Consider the following 19,897-nt stretch of genomic DNA (forward strand, 5'->3'; position numbering starts at 1 on the left):
TTTGCAGGGGGTCTCGGGGACTGTGTCTGTATTTACAGAGGGTCTCGGGGAGTGTGTCAGTATTTACAGGGGGTCTCGGGGAGTGTGTCAGTATTTACAGAGGGTCTCGGGGAGTGTGCCAGTATTTACAGGGGGTCTCGGGGAGTGTGTCACTATTTACAGGGGGTCTCGGGGAGTGTGTCAGTATTTACAGAGGGTCTCGGGGAGTGTGTCAGTATTTACAGAGGGTCTCGGGGAGTGTGTCTGTATTTACAAAGGGTCTCAGGGAGTGTGTCTGTATTTACAGAGGGTCTCGGGGACTGTGTCTGTATTTACAGAGGGTCTCGGGGAGTGTGCCTGTATTTACAGAGGGTCTCGGGGAGTGTGTCAGTATTTACAGAGGGTCTCGGGGAGTGTGTCTGTATTTACAGAGGGTGTCGGGGAGTGTGTCTGTATTTACAGAGGGTCTCGGGGAGTGTGTCAGTATTTACAGAGGGTCTCGGGGAGTGTGTCAGTATTTACAGGGGGTCTCGGGGAGTGTGTCAGTATTTACAGAGGGTCTCGGGGAGTGTGTCTGTATTTACAGAGGGTCTCGGGGAGTGTGTCTGTATTTACAGAGGGTCTCGGGGAGTGTGTCAGTATTTACGGGGGGGTCATAGAGTTTTACAGCACAGAAAGAGGCCCTTAGGCCCATCGGGTCTTGGGGAGTGTGTCAGTATTTATGGGGGGGTCTCGGGGAGTGTGTCAGTATTTACAGAGGGTCTCGGGGAGTGTGTCTGTATTTACAGAGGGTCTCGGGGAGTGTGTCAGTATTTACAGGGGGTCTCGGGGAGTGTGTCAGTATTTACAGGGGGTCTCGGGGAGTGTGTCAGTATTTACAGGGGGTCTCGGGGAGTGTGTCAGTATTTACAGGGGGTCTCGGGGAGTGTGTCTGTATTTACAGAGGGGCTCGGGGAGTGTGTCAGTATTTACAGGGGGTCTCGGGGAGTGTGTCAGTATTTACAGGGGGTCTCGGGGAGTGTGTCAGTATTTACAGGGGGTCTCGGGGAGTGTGTCTGTATTTCCAAAGTGTCTCGGGGAGTGTGTCAGTATTTACAGGGGGTCTCGGGGAGTGTGTCAGTATTTACAGGGGGTCTCGGGGAGTGTGTCAGTATTTACAGAGGGTCTCGGGGAGTGTGTTAGTATTTACAGGGGGTCTCGGGGACTGTGTCTGTATTTACAGGGGGTCTCGGGGAGTGTGTCAGTATTTACAAAGGGTCTCGGGGAGTGTGCCAGTATTTCCAGAGGGTCTCGGGGAGTGTGTTAGTATTTACAGAGGGTCTCGAGTGTGTCAGTATTTACAGGGGGTCTCGGGGAGTGTGTCAGTATTTACAGAGGGTCTCGGGGAGTGTGTCTGTATTTACAGAGGGTCTCGGGGAGTGTGTCAGTATTTACAGGGGGTCTCGGGGAGTGTGTCAGTATTTACAGGGGGTCTCGGGGAGTGTGTCAGTATTTACAGGGGGTCTCGGGGAGTGTGTCAGTATTTACAGGGGGTCTCGGGGAGTGTGTCTGTATTTACAGAGGGGCTCGGGGAGTGTGTCAGTATTTACAGGGGGTCTCGGGGAGTGTGTCAGTATTTACAGGGGGTCTCGGGGAGTGTGTCAGTATTTACAGGGGGTCTCGGGGAGTGTGTCTGTATTTCCAAAGTGTCTCGGGGAGTGTGTCAGTATTTACAGGGGGTCTCGGGGAGTGTGTCAGTATTTAGAGAGGGTCTCCAGGAGTGTGTCAGTATTTACAGGGGTTTCGGGGAGTGTGTCAGTATTTACAGGGGGGCTGGGGGAGTGTGTCAGTATTTACAGGGGGTCTCGGGGAGTGTGTCCGTATTTACAGGGGGTCTCGGGGAGTGTGTCTGTATTTACAGGGGGTCTCGGGGAGTGTGTCAGTATTTACAGAGGGTCTCGGGGAGTGTGTCAGTATTTACAGAGGGTCTCGGGGAGTGTGTTAGTATTTACAGGGGGTCTCGGGGACTGTGTCTGTATTTACAGAGGGTCTCGGGGAGTGTGTCAGTATTTACAGGGGGTCTCGGGGAATGTGTCAGTATTTACAAAGGGTCTCGGGGAGTGTGCCAGTATTTCCAGAGGGTCTTGGGGAGTGTGTTAGTATTTACAGAGGGTCTCGAGTGTGTCAGTATTTACAGGGGGTCTCGGGGAGTGTGTCAGTATTTACAGAGGGTCTCGGGGAGTGTGTTAGTATTTGCAGGGGGTCTCGGGGACTGTGTCTGTATTTACAGAGGGTCTCGGGGAGTGTGTCAGTATTTACAGGGGGTCTCGGGGAGTGTGTCAGTATTTACAGAGGGTCTCGGGGAGTGTGCCAGTATTTACAGGGGGTCTCGGGGAGTGTGTCACTATTTACAGGGGGTCTCGGGGAGTGTGTCAGTATTTACAGAGGGTCTCGGGGAGTGTGTCAGTATTTACAGAGGGTCTCGGGGAGTGTGTCTGTATTTACAAAGGGTCTCAGGGAGTGTGTCTGTATTTACAGAGGGTCTCGGGGACTGTGTCTGTATTTACAGAGGGTCTCGGGGAGTGTGCCTGTATTTACAGAGGGTCTCGGGGAGTGTGTCAGTATTTACAGAGGGTCTCGGGGAGTGTGTCTGTATTTACAGAGGGTGTCGGGGAGTGTGTCTGTATTTACAGAGGGTCTCGGGGAGTGTGTCAGTATTTACAGGGGGTCTCGGGGAGTGTGTCAGTATTTACAGAGGGTCTCGGGGAGTGTGTCTGTATTTACAGAGGGTCTCGGGGAGTGTGTCTGTATTTACAGAGGGTCTCGGGGAGTGTGTCAGTATTTACGGGGGGGTCATAGAGTTTTACAGCACAGAAAGAGGCCCTTAGGCCCATCGGGTCTTGGGGAGTGTGTCAGTATTTATGGGGGGGTCTCGGGGAGTGTGTCAGTATTTACAGAGGGTCTCGGGGAGTGTGTCTGTATTTACAGAGGGTCTCGGGGAGTGTGTCAGTATTTACAGGGGGTCTCGGGGAGTGTGTCAGTATTTACAGGGGGTCTCGGGGAGTGTGTCAGTATTTACAGGGGGTCTCGGGGAGTGTGTCAGTATTTACAGGGGGTCTCGGGGAGTGTGTCTGTATTTACAGAGGGGCTCGGGGAGTGTGTCAGTATTTACAGGGGGTCTCGGGGAGTGTGTCAGTATTTACAGGGGGTCTCGGGGAGTGTGTCAGTATTTACAGGGGGTCTCGGGGAGTGTGTCTGTATTTCCAAAGTGTCTCGGGGAGTGTGTCAGTATTTACAGGGGGTCTCGGGGAGTGTGTCAGTATTTACAGGGGGTCTCGGGGAGTGTGTCCGTATTTACAGGGGGTCTCGGGGAGTGTGTCTGTATTTACAGGGGGTCTCGGGGAGTGTGTCAGTATTTACAGAGGGTCTCGGGGAGTGTGTCAGTATTTACAGAGGGTCTCGGGGAGTGTGTTAGTATTTACAGGGGGTCTCGGGGACTGTGTCTGTATTTACAGGGGGTCTCGGGGAGTGTGTCAGTATTTACAAAGGGTCTCGGGGAGTGTGCCAGTATTTCCAGAGGGTCTCGGGGAGTGTGTTAGTATTTACAGAGGGTCTCGAGTGTGTCAGTATTTACAGGGGGTCTCGGGGAGTGTGTCAGTATTTACAGAGGGTCTCGGGGAGTGTGTCTGTATTTACAGAGGGTCTCGGGGAGTGTGTCAGTATTTACAGGGGGTCTCGGGGAGTGTGTCAGTATTTACAGGGGGTCTCGGGGAGTGTGTCAGTATTTACAGGGGGTCTCGGGGAGTGTGTCAGTATTTACAGGGGGTCTCGGGGAGTGTGTCTGTATTTACAGAGGGGCTCGGGGAGTGTGTCAGTATTTACAGGGGGTCTCGGGGAGTGTGTCAGTATTTACAGGGGGTCTCGGGGAGTGTGTCTGTATTTCCAAAGTGTCTCGGGGAGTGTGTCAGTATTTACAGGGGGTCTCGGGGAGTGTGTCAGTATTTACAGAGGGTCTCCAGGAGTGTGTCAGTATTTACAAGGGTCTCGGGGAGTGTGTCAGTATTTACAGGGGGTCTCGGGGAGTGTGTCCGTATTTACAGGGGGTCTCGGGGAGTGTGTCTGTATTTACAGGGGGTCTCGGGGAGTGTGTCAGTATTTACAGAGGGTCTCGGGGAGTGTGTCAGTATTTACAGAGGGTCTCGGGGAGTGTGTTAGTATTTACAGGGGGTCTCGGGGACTGTGTCTGTATTTACAGAGGGTCTCGGGGAGTGTGTCAGTATTTACAGGGGGTCTCGGGGAATGTGTCAGTATTTACAAAGGGTCTCGGGGAGTGTGCCAGTATTTCCAGAGGGTCTTGGGGAGTGTGTTAGTATTTACAGAGGGTCTCGAGTGTGTCAGTATTTACAGGGGGTCTCGGGGAGTGTGTCAGTATTTACAGAGGGTCTCGGGGAGTGTGTTAGTATTTGCAGGGGGTCTCGGGGACTGTGTCTGTATTTACAGAGGGTCTCGGGGAGTGTGTCAGTATTTACAGGGGGTCTCGGGGAGTGTGTCAGTATTTACAGAGGGTCTCGGGGAGTGTGCCAGTATTTACAGTGGGTCTCGGGGAGTGTGTCACTATTTACAGGGGGTCTCGGGGAGTGTGTCAGTATTTACGGGGGGTCTCGGGGAGTGTGTCAGTATTTACGGGGGGTCTCGGGGAGTGTGTCAGTATTTACAGGGGGTCTCGGGGAGTGTGTCAGTATTTACAGGGGGTCTCGGGGAGTGTGTCAGTATTTACAGGGGGTCTCGGTGAGTGTGTCAGTATTTACAGGGGATCTCGGGGAGTGTGTCAGTATTTACAGAGGGTCTCGTGTTGTGTGTCAGTATTTACAGGGGGTCTCGGGGGGTGTGTCACTATTTACAGGGGATCTCGGGGAGTGTGTCTGTATTTACAGAAGGCCTCGGGGAGTGTGTCAGTATTTACAGGGGATCTCGGGGAGTGTGTCAGTATTTACAGGGGGTCTCGGGGAGTGTGTCAGTATTTACAGAGGGTCTTGGGGAGTGTGTCAGTATTTACAGAGGGTCTCGGGGAGTGTGTCATTATTTACAGGGGGTCTCGGGGAGTGTGTCAGTATTTACAGGGGGTCTCGGGGAGTGTGTCTGTATTTACAGGGGGTCTCCGGGTGTGTGTCAGTATTTACAGGGGGTCTCGGCGAGTGTGTCAGTATTTACAGGGGTCTCTGGGAGTGTGTCAGTATTTACAGGAGGTCTCGGGGAGTGTGTCAGTATTTACAGGGGGTCTCGGGGAGTGTGTCTGTATTTACAGGGGGTCTCCGGGAGTGTGTCAGTATTTACAGGGGGTCTCGGGGAGTGTGTCAGTATTTACAGGGGTCTCTGGGAATGTGTCAGTATTTACAGGGGGTCTCGGGGAGTGTGTCAGTCTTTACAGAGGGTCTCGGGGAGTGTGTCAGTATTTACAGAGGGTCTCGGGGAGTGTGTCAGTATTTACAGGGGATCTCGGGGAGTGTGTCAGTATTTACAGAGTCTCGGGGAGTGTGTCAGTAGTTACAGAGGGTCTCGGGGAGTGTGTCAGAATTTAGAGAGGGTCTCAGGGAGTGTGTCAGTATGTACAGGGGGTCTCGGGGAGTGTGTCAGTATTTACAGAGGGTCTCGGGGAGTGTGTCAGTATTTACAGAGGGTCTTGGGGAGTGTGTCAGTATTTACAGAGAGTCTCGGGGAGTGTATCAGTATTTACAGAGTGTCTCGGGGAGTGTGTCAGTATTTACAGAGGGTCTCGGAGTGTATCAGTATTTACAGGGGGTCTCGGGGAGTGTGTCAGTATTTACAGAGGGTCTCGGGGAGTGTGTCAGTATTTACAGAGGGTCTCGGAGTGTGTCAATATTTACAGAGGGTCTTGGAGTGTGTCAGTATTTACAGGGAGTCTCGGGGAGTGTGTCAGTATTTACAGAGGGTCTCAGGGAGTGTGTCAGTATTTACAGAGGTTCTCGGGGAGTGTGTCAGTATTTACAGAGAGTCTCGGGGAGTGTGTCAGTATTTTCACAGGGTCTCGGGGAATGCGTTAAGCGGTCCTGGGAGTATTTTTGTATGTGTATGGATGTGTCTGGTTGGCTGTCTGGTCTTTCATCTGTTAAATGTATTCAGACAGAATAGCCCACTTCTCATGTGGTGATGGAGAGTGTTTACCGCTTTTCCGGTTACATTTAATGTTTTCTAAGAAGGCTAAATGGAAACTTAACAGAGTTTAGGAGAGGGCTTTAAACTAAATCGTCGGGGGGTGGGGGGAGGATCCAGGTGAGCGGGAATTAAAAAAGTCAATGAGAAATGAGAAAGCAATAGAGCAGGATAGAGATGGGGAAATAATAACCAGAGTGTGACAGGAAGGGACAGAATGTTTAAAAATAAGAGTGCAACAGAAAATGGGGCCAAAAGAAGGAGAAATGGTAAAAAGACAAGTTAAAAGCTCTATATCTGAATGCACGCAGCATTCGTAACAAGATAGATGAGTTGACGGCACAAATAGATACAAATGGGTATGACCTGATCGCCATTACAGAGACGTGGTTGCAAGATCAGGCTGGGAACTGGATATTCCAGGTTATTTGACAATTCGGAAGGAGAGACAGAAAGGAAAGGGAGGTGGGGTGGCTTTGTTGGTAAAGGATGGGATCAGTGCAGTGGTGAGAAGTGATATTGGCTCAGAAGATCAAGATGCATTTTCTGTTGTTATTTAAGATGTAGAATCAGTTTGGGTGGAGATAATAAAAAATAATAAAGGGAAAAAGTCTCTGGTGGGCGTAGTCGACAGGCCCCCGAACAGTAGCAAAACTGTTGGACAGAGTATAAATCAACAAATAATAGAGGCTTGTAAAAAAGGTACAGTAATAATCATGGGTGATTTTAATCTCCATATTGATTGGACAAATCAAATTGGCCATGGTAGTCTTGAGGAGGAGTTCATAGAGTGCATCCGGGATGGTTTCCGAGAACAGTATGTAATGGAACCGACCAGGGAGCAGGCTATCTTGGATCTGGTACTATGTAATGAGACAGAATTAATAAATGATCTCATAGTAAAGGATCCTCTAAGAAAGAGTGATCATAGCACGGTTGAATTTCAAATTCAGTTGGAGGGTGAGAAGGTTGTATCTCGAACCAGTGTCCTGATCTTAAACAAAGGCAATTACAATGGCATGAGGACAGAACTGGCTAAAGTGGACTGGGAAAATAAATTAAAGGGTAAGACATTTCAAATGCAGTGGCGGACATTTAAGGAGATATTTCATAACTCTCAACAAAAATATATTCCAGTGAGAAAGAAAGATTTTAAGAGAAGGGAGCACCATCCGTGGCTAACTAAGGAAGTAAAGGATGGTATCAAATTGAAAATGAAGGCATACAGTGTTGCCAAGATTGGTGGGAGACCAGAGGATTGGGAAATTTTAAAAAACCAGCAAAGGATGACTAAAAAAAAAGAGAGAAGATCAATTATGAGAGTAAACTGGCAAGAAACATTAAAACAGATAGTAAGAGCTTCTACAGGTATATGAAAAGGAAGAGGGTAGCTAAAGTAAACGTTGGTCCCTTAGAGGATGAGACTGGGGAATTAATAATGGGGAAATGGCAGAGACTCTGAACAAATATTTTGTATCTGTCTTCACGGTAGAAGACACTAACAACGTCCCAATAATGGATAATCAAGGGGCCACAGGGAGGGGGGATCTAAAGACTATCACTAAGATGGCGCCCGAGACGGTCCGGTGCTAGCGCGCTCTCCCTGCTTTGGGCGGCCCGCTCTCGCCGCTCGCTCCCACAACCGGAGCGAGGTGTTCGGCGAGTCGGGCGGAGGCAGCACAGCGCGGCAAGCAGCAGCAGCCACGTCGACCCGCTAGGGCACGTCGGCCGGCCGCTCCTCAGCGGGAAGGGATTCCGACCGGGAGGAGGGGAGCTGAGCATGGCGGCCAGAGGCTGGACTGGAAGCGGGAGAAGCAGGCCTGGGCTGTCGGACCGTGGAGCCGGCGACGGTGAGGTGGAGGCCGCGGCAACCGGAGGATGTGTTCGGCAAGTCGGGCGGAGGAGCGCAGCGCATCGGGATGCAGCAGCAGACTCGACGACTCGCAGTCCGACTGTGTAGGATTCGCAAAATCCAGGAAAATACAGCCTACATTTTAAAACCCCTGAAATGGCCACATTTTTAAGAGCACAAGATGGAGTCGGCAGATCGCATGACTCATTTCAGAAGGACATACCACTGCAATACCTTAAAGAAACCTGAGTCACCACCGATTGGAAAATTCCAGACTAACTGCAATTGATATGGTAATAAAGGTAGCAGCAGTAACGAAGTCAAAAACAAAGGACTTGCACTTGAAAAGGTCATATTAATCGCCAGATAAACGTAAACCCATCACTGAAATCACAGAGCACAGACAAGACCCATTATCTGCATCAAACTCAGCGGGACACGGGACATAACCCATCAGTTTGGTTTCGGCCACGATTAAAGTCGTTAAACTAAAGTACCAGCTTTTGTCAAAGTAGCCGGCCCAAAACTTTGACAAAAGAAAACCCCTGATTTGGCGCCAAAGATAAGGGCAAGGAAACAGTATAACCGTTGGGGGAAAATCGCCGGGCAGAAGGTACGATCGGAGGCAGAGAACAACGAGAGGTTAAGGTTAAGTTGAACGGTTCGAGTGGAGAGGTCCGATTAGGAGGTTCGATTACGGTTCGAGGAGCACGGAGGTTCTACAAGTTCGAGCAGGAGAGCAGGTTCAGGAGCCCGTCCCAGAAGGAAGATCAATCGGGAATCCCGGAAGCTACAGGAGCACCAAGGTCGAGGACAGTTTTAAAACCCTGGTGAGCATAGAGGCCCAACTCCACCTAGCTGACCTAGTAGAGGGATACTTTAGAGACGGGAGGGTTTTAATATTAAGGGCTTTGTAATCGGGAGTGTTATTCATCCTTCGTTGTGCCGCGCGCTTTCCCCACCCCCGTTTTATTATACCGCAGCTAATGAATTGATGTATTTTAAGATAGAGTAATTCTTGTGTGTTAAATTTTAGTTCCCATTGGGAGGCGTGTTAATGATTTTGTCTGTGTTGTTTCTTTGTTCCCTGTGTTTTTATTCTCCTTATAAATAAAGAAACCATTAATTTTAAAACCTACCTTGTCTCACCTGATCCATTTGTCTTCCGAGTCACAAGTTGGGCCAACACATCAAGGTAGTCTGGCAATAAGCCCAGTGTCTAGAATCAGTGAGGGGGGAGCGCTTCGAAACCGCTCACGAGCAGTGTGAAATCAAGAATCGATCTCGCACACCACAAGCTCGTTAAAAAGACCCCTTACACTGGGAGGAGGGGAGCCGGGAATGGTGGCCAGAGGGTGAGCGGGAGAAGCAGGCCACCGCACGTGGAGCCGAGCCGGCAACAGTGAGGAGGACGGAGCGGCTGAGGGACATCGTGCTCCCACTGCCACTGGATGCCAAAGAATTGACTTTCTGAACACGGCGCTGTAAAAATAGCTGACGTGTCTCGGTGAGCTCCCGCAGCTTTATTGTGGGAGTGATTGGGGAGTAAGCATTCCATTGTACTAGTTACATATGGCAAATAAAGAATCTTGAATCTTGAATCTTGAAATAGTACTTGGTAAAATAATGGGACTAAAAGACGACAAGTCCCCTGGACCAGATGGCCTGCATCCCAGGGTCTTAAAAGAAGTGGCTGCAGAGATAGTGGATCCATTGGTTGCATTATACCAAAATTCCCTGGACTCTGGAGAGGTTCCAGCGGATTGGAAAACTGCAAATGTAGCACCCCTATTTAAGAAAGGAGGGAGACAGAAAGCAGGAAACTATAGACCAGTTAGCCTAACATCTGTCGTTGGGAAAATGCTGGAGTCCTTCATTAAAGAAGCAGTAGCAGGGCATTTGGAAAATCATGACGTATGAGGGGAGATTGTGTCGATTGGGCTTATACTCACTGGAGTATAGAAGATTGAGAGGGGATCTCATCGAAACCTATAAAATTCTGTCAGGCCTGGACAGACTAGATGCAGGAAGGATGTTTCCGATGGCCAGGGAGTCCAGAACTAGGGGTCATAATCTAAGGATAAGGAGTAAGCCATTTAGGACTGAGATGAGGAGGAATTTCTTCACCCAGAGAGTGGTGAACCTGTGGAATTCGCTGCCACAGAGGGCAGTGGAGGCCAGTTCATTAAATATATTCAAGAAGGAGTTGGATATATTTCTTAAGGCTAAGGGGATCAAGGGATATGGGGAAAAGGCAGGGACAAGGTACTGAATTTGGATGATCAGCCATGATCTCATTGAATGGCGGAGCAGGCTCGAGGGGCCGAATGGCCTACTCCTGCACCTATCTTCTATGTTTCTATCATAATGTAGTCAAGCAGAGTCAACATGGTTTTATGAAAGGGAAATCATGGTTAACCAATTTGCTGGAGTTCTTTGAGGAGGTACCGAGCAGGGTGGACAAAGGTGAACCAGTGGATGTGGTGTATTTGGATTTCCAGAAGGCATTCGATAAGGTGCCACATAAAAGGTTACTGCATAAGATAAGAGTTCACGGAATTGGGGGTAATATATTAGCATGAATAGAGAATTGGCTAACTAACAGAAAGCAGAGAGTCGGGATAAATGGGTCATTTTCCGGTTGGCAAAAGGTAACTAGTGAGGTGCCACAGGGATCGGTGCTCGGGCCTCAACTATTTACAATCTACATTAATGACTTGGATGAAGGGACCGAGTGTAATGTAGCCAAGTTTGCGGATGATACAAAGATGGGTGGGAAAGCAAGTTGTGCAGAGGACTCAAAGAACCTGCAAAGGGATATAGACAAGCTAAGTGAGTGGGCAAACATTTGGCAGATGGAGTATAATGTGGGAAAGTGCGAGGTTATACACTTTGGCAGGAAAAATTAAAAAGCAAATTATTATTTAAATGGAGAGAGATTACAAAATGCTACAGTTCAGAGGGACCTGGGGGTTCTTGTGCATGAAACACAAAAAGTTAGCATGCAGGTTGCCTTATCTGAGGAAGGATGTTCTTGCCATGGAAGGAGTACAGCGAAGATTCACCAGGCTAATACCTGGGATGGCAGGAATGACGTACGAGGAGAGATTGGGTCGATTGGGCTTGTACTCACTGGAGTTTAGAAGAATTAGAGGGGATCTCATCGAAACCTATAAAATTCTGTCAGGCCTGGACAGACTAGATGCAGGAAGGATGTTCCCGATGGCCGGGGAGTCCAGAACTAGGGGTCATAGTCTAAGGATAAGGGGTAAGCCATTTAGGACTGAGATGAGGAGGAATTTCTTCACCCAGAGAGTGGTGAACCTGTGGAATTCTCTACCACAGAAGGCAGCGGAGGCCAGTTCATTAAGTATATTCAAGAAAGAGTTGGATATATTTCTTAAGGCTAAAGGGATCAAGGGATATGGGGAGAAGGCAGGAATGGGGTACTGAATTTGGATGATCAGCCATGATCTCATTGAATGGCGGAGCAGGCTCGAGGGGCCGAATGGCCTACTCCTGCTCCTATCTTCTATGTTTCTATGTAGGTACAGCAAGTAATCAAAAAGGCAAATGAAATGTTGGCCTTTATTACAAGGGGGTTGGAGTGTAAAAACAGGGAAGTCCTGCTACAACTGTACAGGGTATTGGTGAGACCACACCTCGAGTACTGCGTACAGTTTTGGTCTCCTTATTTAAGGAAGGATATACTTGCATTGGAGGCAGTTCAGAGACGATTCACTAGGTTAATTGCTGAGATGAGGGGGTTGACTTATGAGGAAAGGTTGAGTAGGCTGGGCCAATACTCATTGGAATTTAGAAGAATGAGAGGTGATCTTATTGAAACATATAAGATACTGAGGGGCCTCGACAAGGTAGATGCAGAGAGGATGTTTCCCCTCATGGGGAAATCTAGAACTCAGGGGCACAGTTTCAGAATAAAGGGTCGCCCTTTTAGAACTGAGATGAGGAGGAATTTCTTCTCTCAGAGGGTCGTAAATCTGTGGAATTCTCTGCCCCAGAGAGCTGTGGAGGCTGGGTCATTAAATACATTTAAGGTGGAGACAGACAGATTTTTGCAAGATAAGGGAGTGAAGGGTTATGGGGAGCGGGCAGGGAAGTGGCTTTGAGCCCAAGATCAGCCATGATCTTATTGAATGGCAGAGCAGGCTCGAGGGGCCAAGTGGCCTATTCCTGCTCCTATTTCTTATGTTCTTATGTTTTTAATAACGAAGATATTTGATAAATGAACAGGTAAATGATACTCTCGCAAATGGAAGCTTTGTTTAATGTTTTACTGGTGATTTATTCAGGTTAAAATAACCGGTGGAACTCGCTTGTGACTCAACTCAACAAAATCAGTGTGAGGCTGACCAGTGACGTCCCCAATAAGGGAAGTGTGCGTCTAGGCCCCGCAGACCAGTGACGTCCCCAATAAAGGAAGTGTGCGCCTGGGCCCCGCAGACCAGTGACGTCCCCAATAAAGGAAGTGTGCGTCTGGGCCCCGCAGATCAGTGACGTCCCCAATAAGGGAAGTGTGCGTCTGGGCCCCGCAGACCAGTGACGTCCCCAATAAGGGAAGTGTGCGTCTGGGCCCTGCAGACCAGTGACGTCCCCATTAAAGGAAGTGTGCATCTGGGCCCCGCAGACCAGTGATGCCCCCAATAAAGGAAGTGTGCATCTAGGCCCCGCAGACCAGTGACGTCCCCAATAAGGGAAGTGTGCGTCTAGGCCCCGCAGACCAGTGACGTCCCCAATAAAGGAAGTGTGCGTCTGGGCCCCGCAGACCAGTGGCGTCCCCAATAAAGGAAGTGTGCGGCTGGGCCCCGCAGACCAGTGACGTCCCCAATAAAGGAAGTGTGCGTCTGGGCCCCGCAGGCCAGTGACGTCCCCAATAAGGGAAGTGTGCGTCTAGGCCCCGCAGACCAGTGACGTCCCCAATAAAGGAAGTGTGCGTCTAGGCCCCGCAGACCAGTGACGTCCCCAATAAGGGAAGTGTGCGTCTGGGCCCCGCAGACCAGTGACGTCCCCAATAAGGGAAGTGTGCGTCTGGGCCCCGCAGACCAGTGATGTCCCCATTAAAGGAAGTGTGCGTCTGGGCCCCGCAGACCAGTGACGTCCCCAATAAAGGAAGTGTGCGTCTGGGCCCCGCAGACCAGTGACGTCCCCAATAAAGGAAGTGTGCGTCTGGGCCCCGCAGACCAGTGACGTCCCCAAAAAAGGAAGTGTGCGCTGGGCCCCGCAGACCAGTGACGTCCCCAATAAGGGAAGTGTGCGTCTGGGCCCCGCAGACCAGTGACGTCCCCAATAAGGGAAGTGTGCGTCTGGGCCCTGCAGACCAGTGACGTCCCGAATAAAGGAAGTGTGCGTCTGGGCCCCGCAGACCAGTGACGTCCCCAATAAAGGAAGTGTGTGTCTGGGCCCCGCAGACCAGTGACGTCCCCAATAAGGGAAGTGTGCGTCTGGGCCCCGCAGACCAGTGACGTCCCCAATAAAGGAAGTGTGTGTCTGGGCCCCGCAGACCAGTGACGTCCCCAATAAGGGAAGTGTGCGTCTGGGCCCCGCAGACCAGTGACGTCCCCAATAAGGGAAGTGTGCGTCTGGGCCCCGCAGACCAGTGACGTCCCCAATAAGGGAAGTGTGTGTCTGGGCCCCGCAGACCAGTGACATCCCCAATAAGGGAAGTGTGCATCTGGGCCCCGCAGACCAGTGACGTCCCAATAAAGAAACCAATAGGTGCATTTCTATAGCGCCTTTCACAACCTCAGGACGTCCCAAAGTGCTTTGCAGCCAATGAAGTACTTATGAAATGTGGTCACTGTTGTAATGTAGGAAACACGGCAGCCAATTTGCGCACAGCAAGCTCCCACAAACAGCAATGAAATAAATGACCAGATAATCTGTGTTTTTTTTCATACAGGTGTTGGTTGAGGGATAAATATTGCCCAGGACACCGGCGAGAACTCCCCTGCTCGTCTTCGAAATAGTGGCCGTGGGATCTTTTCCGTCCACTTGTGGGGGCAGACGGAGCCTCGGTTTAACGTCTCATCCGAAAGACGGCACCTCCGACAGTGCAGCACTCCCTCAGCACTGCACCGGGAGTGTCAGCACTGGATTATGTGCTCAAGTCTCCAGACTGGGGTTCAGAACTCACAACCTTCTGACTCCGGGGCGAGAGCGCTACCCACTGAGCCACAGCTGACCCTTGTGTGACAGACAGGTCCGCGTGACTCGGCCGCACATCGAGTTCATCAAGTTGAGCCGTCTGGGGGCGGGGAGGGAGGGTGGAACCACGCCTGTTATTTTAATTGAAGTGAAACACTGGCAAAGGCCTTGGCCGAATACTCAGGATGTTCCATCTGATGGGAGAGTCCGTTACCTCGATTTACGCCCCGTTCATAAACACCTACTGTCGGTCATAGCACATCACTGTGTCCAGCGTCTGCTCCTTTCCATTCACTTCCTTCCCTCCAATAACGTAGATGGCGTTTTCAGCTTCACCCAGACCGAAAAGACATCGTGGCGAAGGCAAGGCCGGCATCCCCAGCCAGTCAGAGTCCAGGTGGTCAAACTGTCCACAGGACAAGATTCAATATTAGAAAGGAAGAACAGACTCGCAGCTTACACAGCACGCCTCAGGGTATCCAATAAAATACTTCTTGAAACACAACTTCGTTTTTTTTTGTGGCCAAACACTTCAGACTGATACCTGGGATGGCAGGGATGACGTATGAAGAGAGATTGAGTCGATTAGGCTTATATTCACTAGAGTTTAGAAGAATGAGAGGGGATTGACGTAAGAAAACTACTAGGCACTTGGTCTAAGCGTTAAACAAAGCTTTACTCAACTGTTTTACAACATGGAGGTCTGGTTGTGTCCTTCACTAGTTCCTGTTAAGAATGTCCCGTGCAAGCTGGGCCCGTGCCCGAGTATTTATGCTCTCCCTGGACAGCGCCACCCATAGGCCACTCAGTATTATTTCATAAGTCTTTCATGAATGAATGATTCATGTCAGGGATCTCATTGAAACTTATAAAATTCTAACAGGACTAGACAGACTAGATGCAGGAAGGATGTTCCCAATGGCGGGGGAGTCCAGAACCAGGGGTCACAGTCTAAGGATAAGGGGTAAGCCATTTAGGACAGAAATGAGGAGGAATTTCTTCACCCAGAGAGTGGCGAACCTGTGGAATTCTCTACCACAGAAGGCAGTTGAGGCCAACTTATTAAATATATTCAAGAAGGAGTTAGATATATTTCTTAAGGCTAAAGGGATCAATGGATATGGGGAGAAAGCAGGGACAGGGTACTGAATTTGGAGGATCAGCCATGATCTCATTAAATGGCGGAACAGGCTCGAGGAGCCGAATGGCCTACTCCCGCTCCTATCTTCTATGTATGTTTCGGCCACCTTGCCCGCAGAAGGTAAGGGATTCAGGAGAATCTTTACCCACAGAGTGGTGAGAATGTGGAACTCGCCATCACAGGGAGTGGTTGAGGCGAATGGCCGAGATGGTGTTACAGCGGATCCATCACCGGCTCCAGATCACATCTCATTACAAAAACAAAACGCTGACCTCCCCTTTAGATGTAAGATTGGGCCCTGAACTAAAACTAACTTTCTCATCGAGGGCGGTGAATCTTTGGAATTCTCTACCCCAGAGAGCTGTGGAGGCTGAGTCATTGGGTATATTCAAGGCGGAGATTGACAGTTGTTTGAGCTACAGGGGAGTCAAAGGTTTGGGGAGCAGGCAGGAAAGTGGAGTTCAGGTCGATGATCCGCCATGATCTTATTGAATGGCGGAGCAGGCTTGTGGGGCCATATGGCCTATTCCTCCTATTTCTTATGCCCTCCCCCTCTCCCTGTCCCACAACAACACCCTCCCCCTTCCCCCACACCCTCAAAACCCTCACCTTCCCACCCTCTTCCCCATCCCGCACCCCCCCACACCCTCGAAACCCTCTCCCCCACTCCCCTTCCACCCCCACACATCCCACCCTCCCCCCACCCCCACACACCCCACCCTCAAACCCCTCCCCCTCCTACCCCCTCCCCATCCCACACACCCCCCCACACCTTCGAAACCCTCTCCCCCACTCCCCTTCCACCCCCACACATCCCACCCTCCTACCCCCTCCCCACCCCCACACATCCCACCCTCAAACCCCTCCCCCTCCTACCCCCTCCCCATCCCACACACACCCCCCACACCTTCGAAACCCTCTACCCCACTCCCCTTCCACCCCCTCCCCACACACACCCCACCCTCAAACCCCTCCCCCTCCTACCCCCTCCCCATCCCACACACACCCCCCACACCCTCGAAACCCTCTCCCCCACTCCCCTTCCACCCCCACACATCCCACCCTCCTACCCCCTCCCCACCCCCACACATCCCACCCTCAAACCCCTCCCCCTCCTACCCCCTCCCCATCCCACACACCCCCCCACATCTTCGAAACCCTCTCCCCCACTCCCCTTCCACCCCCTCCTACCCCCTCCCCAGCCCCACACACCCCACCCTCAAACCCCTCCCCCTCCTACCCCCTTCCCATCCCACACACACCCCCCACACCCTCGAAACCCTCTCCCCCACTCCCCTTCCACCCCCTCCCCACCCCCCACACACCCCACCCTCAAACCCCTCCCCCTCCTACCCCCTCCCCATCCCACACACACCCCCACACCCTCGAAACCCTCTCCCCCACTCCCACACATCCCACCTTCCTACCCCCTCCCCACCCCCACACACCCCACCCTTAAACCCCTCCCCCTCCTACTCCCTCCCCATTCCACACACCCCCCCACACCCTCAAAACCCTCTCCCCCACACCCATTCCACCCCTCCCTCTCCCACACACCCCACCCTCAAACCCCTCACCTTCCCACCCTCTTCCCCATCCCACACACTCGAAACCTTCTCCCCCACTCCCCTTCCACCCCCTCCTACCCCCTCCCCATCCCCATCCCACACACACCCCACCCTCAAACCCCTCCCCCTCCTACCCCCGCCCCATCCCACACACACCCCCCACACCCTCAAAATCCTCTCCCCACACCCGTTCCACCCCTCCCTCTCCCACATACCCCACCCTCAAACACCACCCCCTCCCCTCCCCCCACGCCCCTCCCCACCACGCCCACTTCCACCGATGTTCACATGGTCTCTGTGCCTTGGATTTCTCTCATTATCCCTCCTTTAGTCTCAGGCTAATATTACTTCTGCCATTTAACCACCTCCTGTTTTCCACTTTACAGGTCATTCAATTTCTTTTCTGTGTAATTGTACTTGTTAAAGATAAATACAATTTAGATTTTAGCCTGTTAATGAGGTGTTTCTGAGCGAGCTGGAGCAGTTGATGAATTATGTCCAGTGCTTACCCCAACTGTAGACGGCTTCATTATTTGCCCCAGATTATCCCAGCTTTGCACGTAAGGACAGGTTTTAATCGGTGGGAAGCGCTGGCTTGTCTCCAGAAGCTGACCTTTCTGGTGCAGCAGGAGCTAAAGAACCAGGAAGTATCATGTATTGCAACACCTAACTTCATGGAATGCATCGGATGAGGAGGGAAGCACAGTGCAAGGGTTAGTGGACTGAATTCCATCTCAACACTGCCGTGCAAAGCTCAGAACTGGATAGAGATCGGGAGTGGGGGGCGGGGGGGCGGGACCCTGACTAATTTTCCCTAGCTCATAGGGACTGAGGCCAATTGTAGCACCCCAACCACGGCCCCCCTCAGCACAGGCTGGCAATTGAACCTGGGATCTTCCCTACCATAGCAAGCAGCACGTTGAACCAGTCGAAAACTGAGAGAGTTACTTACAATCTTTTCTCGATTATCTTCCCCTTTTACGCACAGGCTTAAATTCCCATCTTAAAATTACATAGAATTTATAGCACAGAAACAGGCCATTCGGCCCAACTGTTCCGCGCCAGTGTTTATGCTCCGCACGAGCCTCCTCCCACCCCTACTTCATCTCACCCTATCAACATAGCCTTTCTCACTCATGTGTTTATCTAGCTTCCCCTTAAATGCATCTCAGGGATATTTGGGTTAAGTTCTAAATATGACTTTTCAAATATACTCTTTCCCCCACCCCGTGCACTTTAAATATCACCGTTGTAATGTTTCAGACACACGGACGGAAATGAAGTCAGCTCAAAGCAGACCTCCGACTCGCTCACCTGTAAGAAGTAGGAGTGGAGCGGGTTTTCCTTATTGTCTTCATTGTAGTAGAGGCCACCAGCTACGAAGATCTGGTTTTGCTTCGTCACCAGGCTGGCGTGGTTTTTGGGAACCTTGCTGGAGATGGAGGCGAAGTAGCACTCGTTGGTGGTGGGGTCATAAGCCACAGTGGCCTCCTCGTTGATCATGAAGATCAGGTCTTTCACGAACATGCCAAACCGCAGGTTTGCATTCAAGATGCCTGGGGCCAGCTCTTCCTCCCCCTCCTCCTCCTCCTCCGCGGCCTCCCCACTGGCTGCGTCCTCTCCATCTTTCGATCCCGCGGCCCCCTTCTCTTTCTTGGTCTTTGCAGGGGGCCGCCTGCCCTCCTGGGCGGCTTTCACCGCCTGAATTTTCTGGAGGAGCTCCGGGCTGGACTTGACCATTGGGTTCTCCTCGACGCGCTCCTTCAGGTAGTCCTTGGGCAGCAGGCGGAAGCGCACACAGTCAAACAGCTCCGGCAAGGCCTTGAGGTGGCTCTCCTCGTGGGCCGCCCAGCTCATCACCGCCTCGAAGACCGCTTCTTCCTTTTCCACGTTGAGGGAGTCGCTGGCGATGATGGCGATGATCTCGTCGGGGGTCAGCTGGAGAAAGTCCTGGTCCTTGCTGATCAGGTTGAAGTGCTCGCAGACAAAGTCCCTGGCTCCCACGGCCAGCCTGGGGCAGTCCAGCATGAGGCCCAGCCTGAAGATAGCCAGGCAGTTGCTCAGCCCCAGGCGCTTCTGCAGGTAGGAGACGCAGACCGTGAAGATGGACGGGATCTGGAACATGTTGGCCGCGGTGAAAATGTCCTGCACGTTGCTGTCGCTCAGCTGGACCTCCGAGGTATAGATGTAACGCAGGAGCACCTCGACGATCTCGGGCTCCACGTCCTCCAGGACAATCTCTCGCTTCTTGCTCTCCTCGAGCTCCGAGAGGAACATGGCCCGGAAGTACGGGCTGCAAGCGGCCAGCACCAGCCTGTGACACGGGAACTCCTTGCCTTTGATCTTCAGGATGCAGTCCACAAACTTGTTGTTATCCAGCAGGTCCCGGAGCCCGTCCTGCAGCAGGGTCTGCTGGTAAATACGAGGCTCCTCTGCTGGGTCTATAGGAATCGCCATGACCGACAGTGAATCTCTGGATGAGGCGAGACTGATCCGAAGCAGTTCCCACCGGCCTGCGTGTGGCTGAATTGATTGCCACCCCAGCTGTCCTGCTCTCCGCGCATTCCTGTTGGGTTTATATATAGGAGCACCAGCACAAAGCTCAGGAATTCAGCCCGGGGAAAGATGATCCTGCCTTCAGCAGGGGGACGTGTCAATCAGTCAGGCTGAACAACTGCAGGATCCCCTGACTGGGACAATCTGCCCAAAAGCATGAGTCATACCCACTCCCCCTCCCTCCACCTTCTCCTCACCACTATGTCATTGCGCCTTTTAAAAAAAATCATTGAAGTGATCAAGAAGGTTCGAACGCAAGGGAGCTTGGTGTGAAATATGAAAGACAGACTTGAAAGACTTGCATTTACATAGCGCCTTTCATGACCTCGGGACGCCCCCAAAGGGTTTACAGCCAATGAAATACTTTTTGGAGTGTAGTCACTGTTGTAATGTAGAAAACACAGCAGCCAATTGGTGCACAGCAAGCTCCCACAGACAGCAATGTGATAATGACCAGATAATCTGTAATTTTTAGTGATGTTGGTT

The 19,897-nt window shown here is 51.4% G+C and overlaps 1 protein-coding gene across 1 annotated transcript in view; it reads right to left on the bottom strand.

The window, feature by feature from the left end:
- The window catches only part of klhl40b (kelch-like family member 40b), a 35,871-nt gene extending 16,461 nt beyond the window's left edge, over nucleotides 1-19,410 (bottom strand). The window contains exons 1-2 of the mRNA XM_085987437.1: nucleotides 18,170-19,410; nucleotides 14,392-14,552 (exon numbers count right to left, since the gene is read on the bottom strand). Of these exons, the coding sequence (XP_085843563.1) occupies nucleotides 14,392-14,552; nucleotides 18,170-19,312 (1,304 nt within the window). The 5' untranslated portion in view covers nucleotides 19,313-19,410. The remainder of the gene's footprint in view (nucleotides 1-14,391; nucleotides 14,553-18,169) is intronic.
- Nucleotides 19,411-19,897: the final 487 nt, after the last annotated feature.

The sequence above is a fragment of the Somniosus microcephalus genome, chromosome 5 (assembly GCF_052327205.1).
Source record: "Somniosus microcephalus isolate GS21.2 chromosome 5, FLI_Smic_1.0, whole genome shotgun sequence".
NCBI lineage: Eukaryota > Metazoa > Chordata > Chondrichthyes > Squaliformes > Somniosidae > Somniosus > Somniosus microcephalus.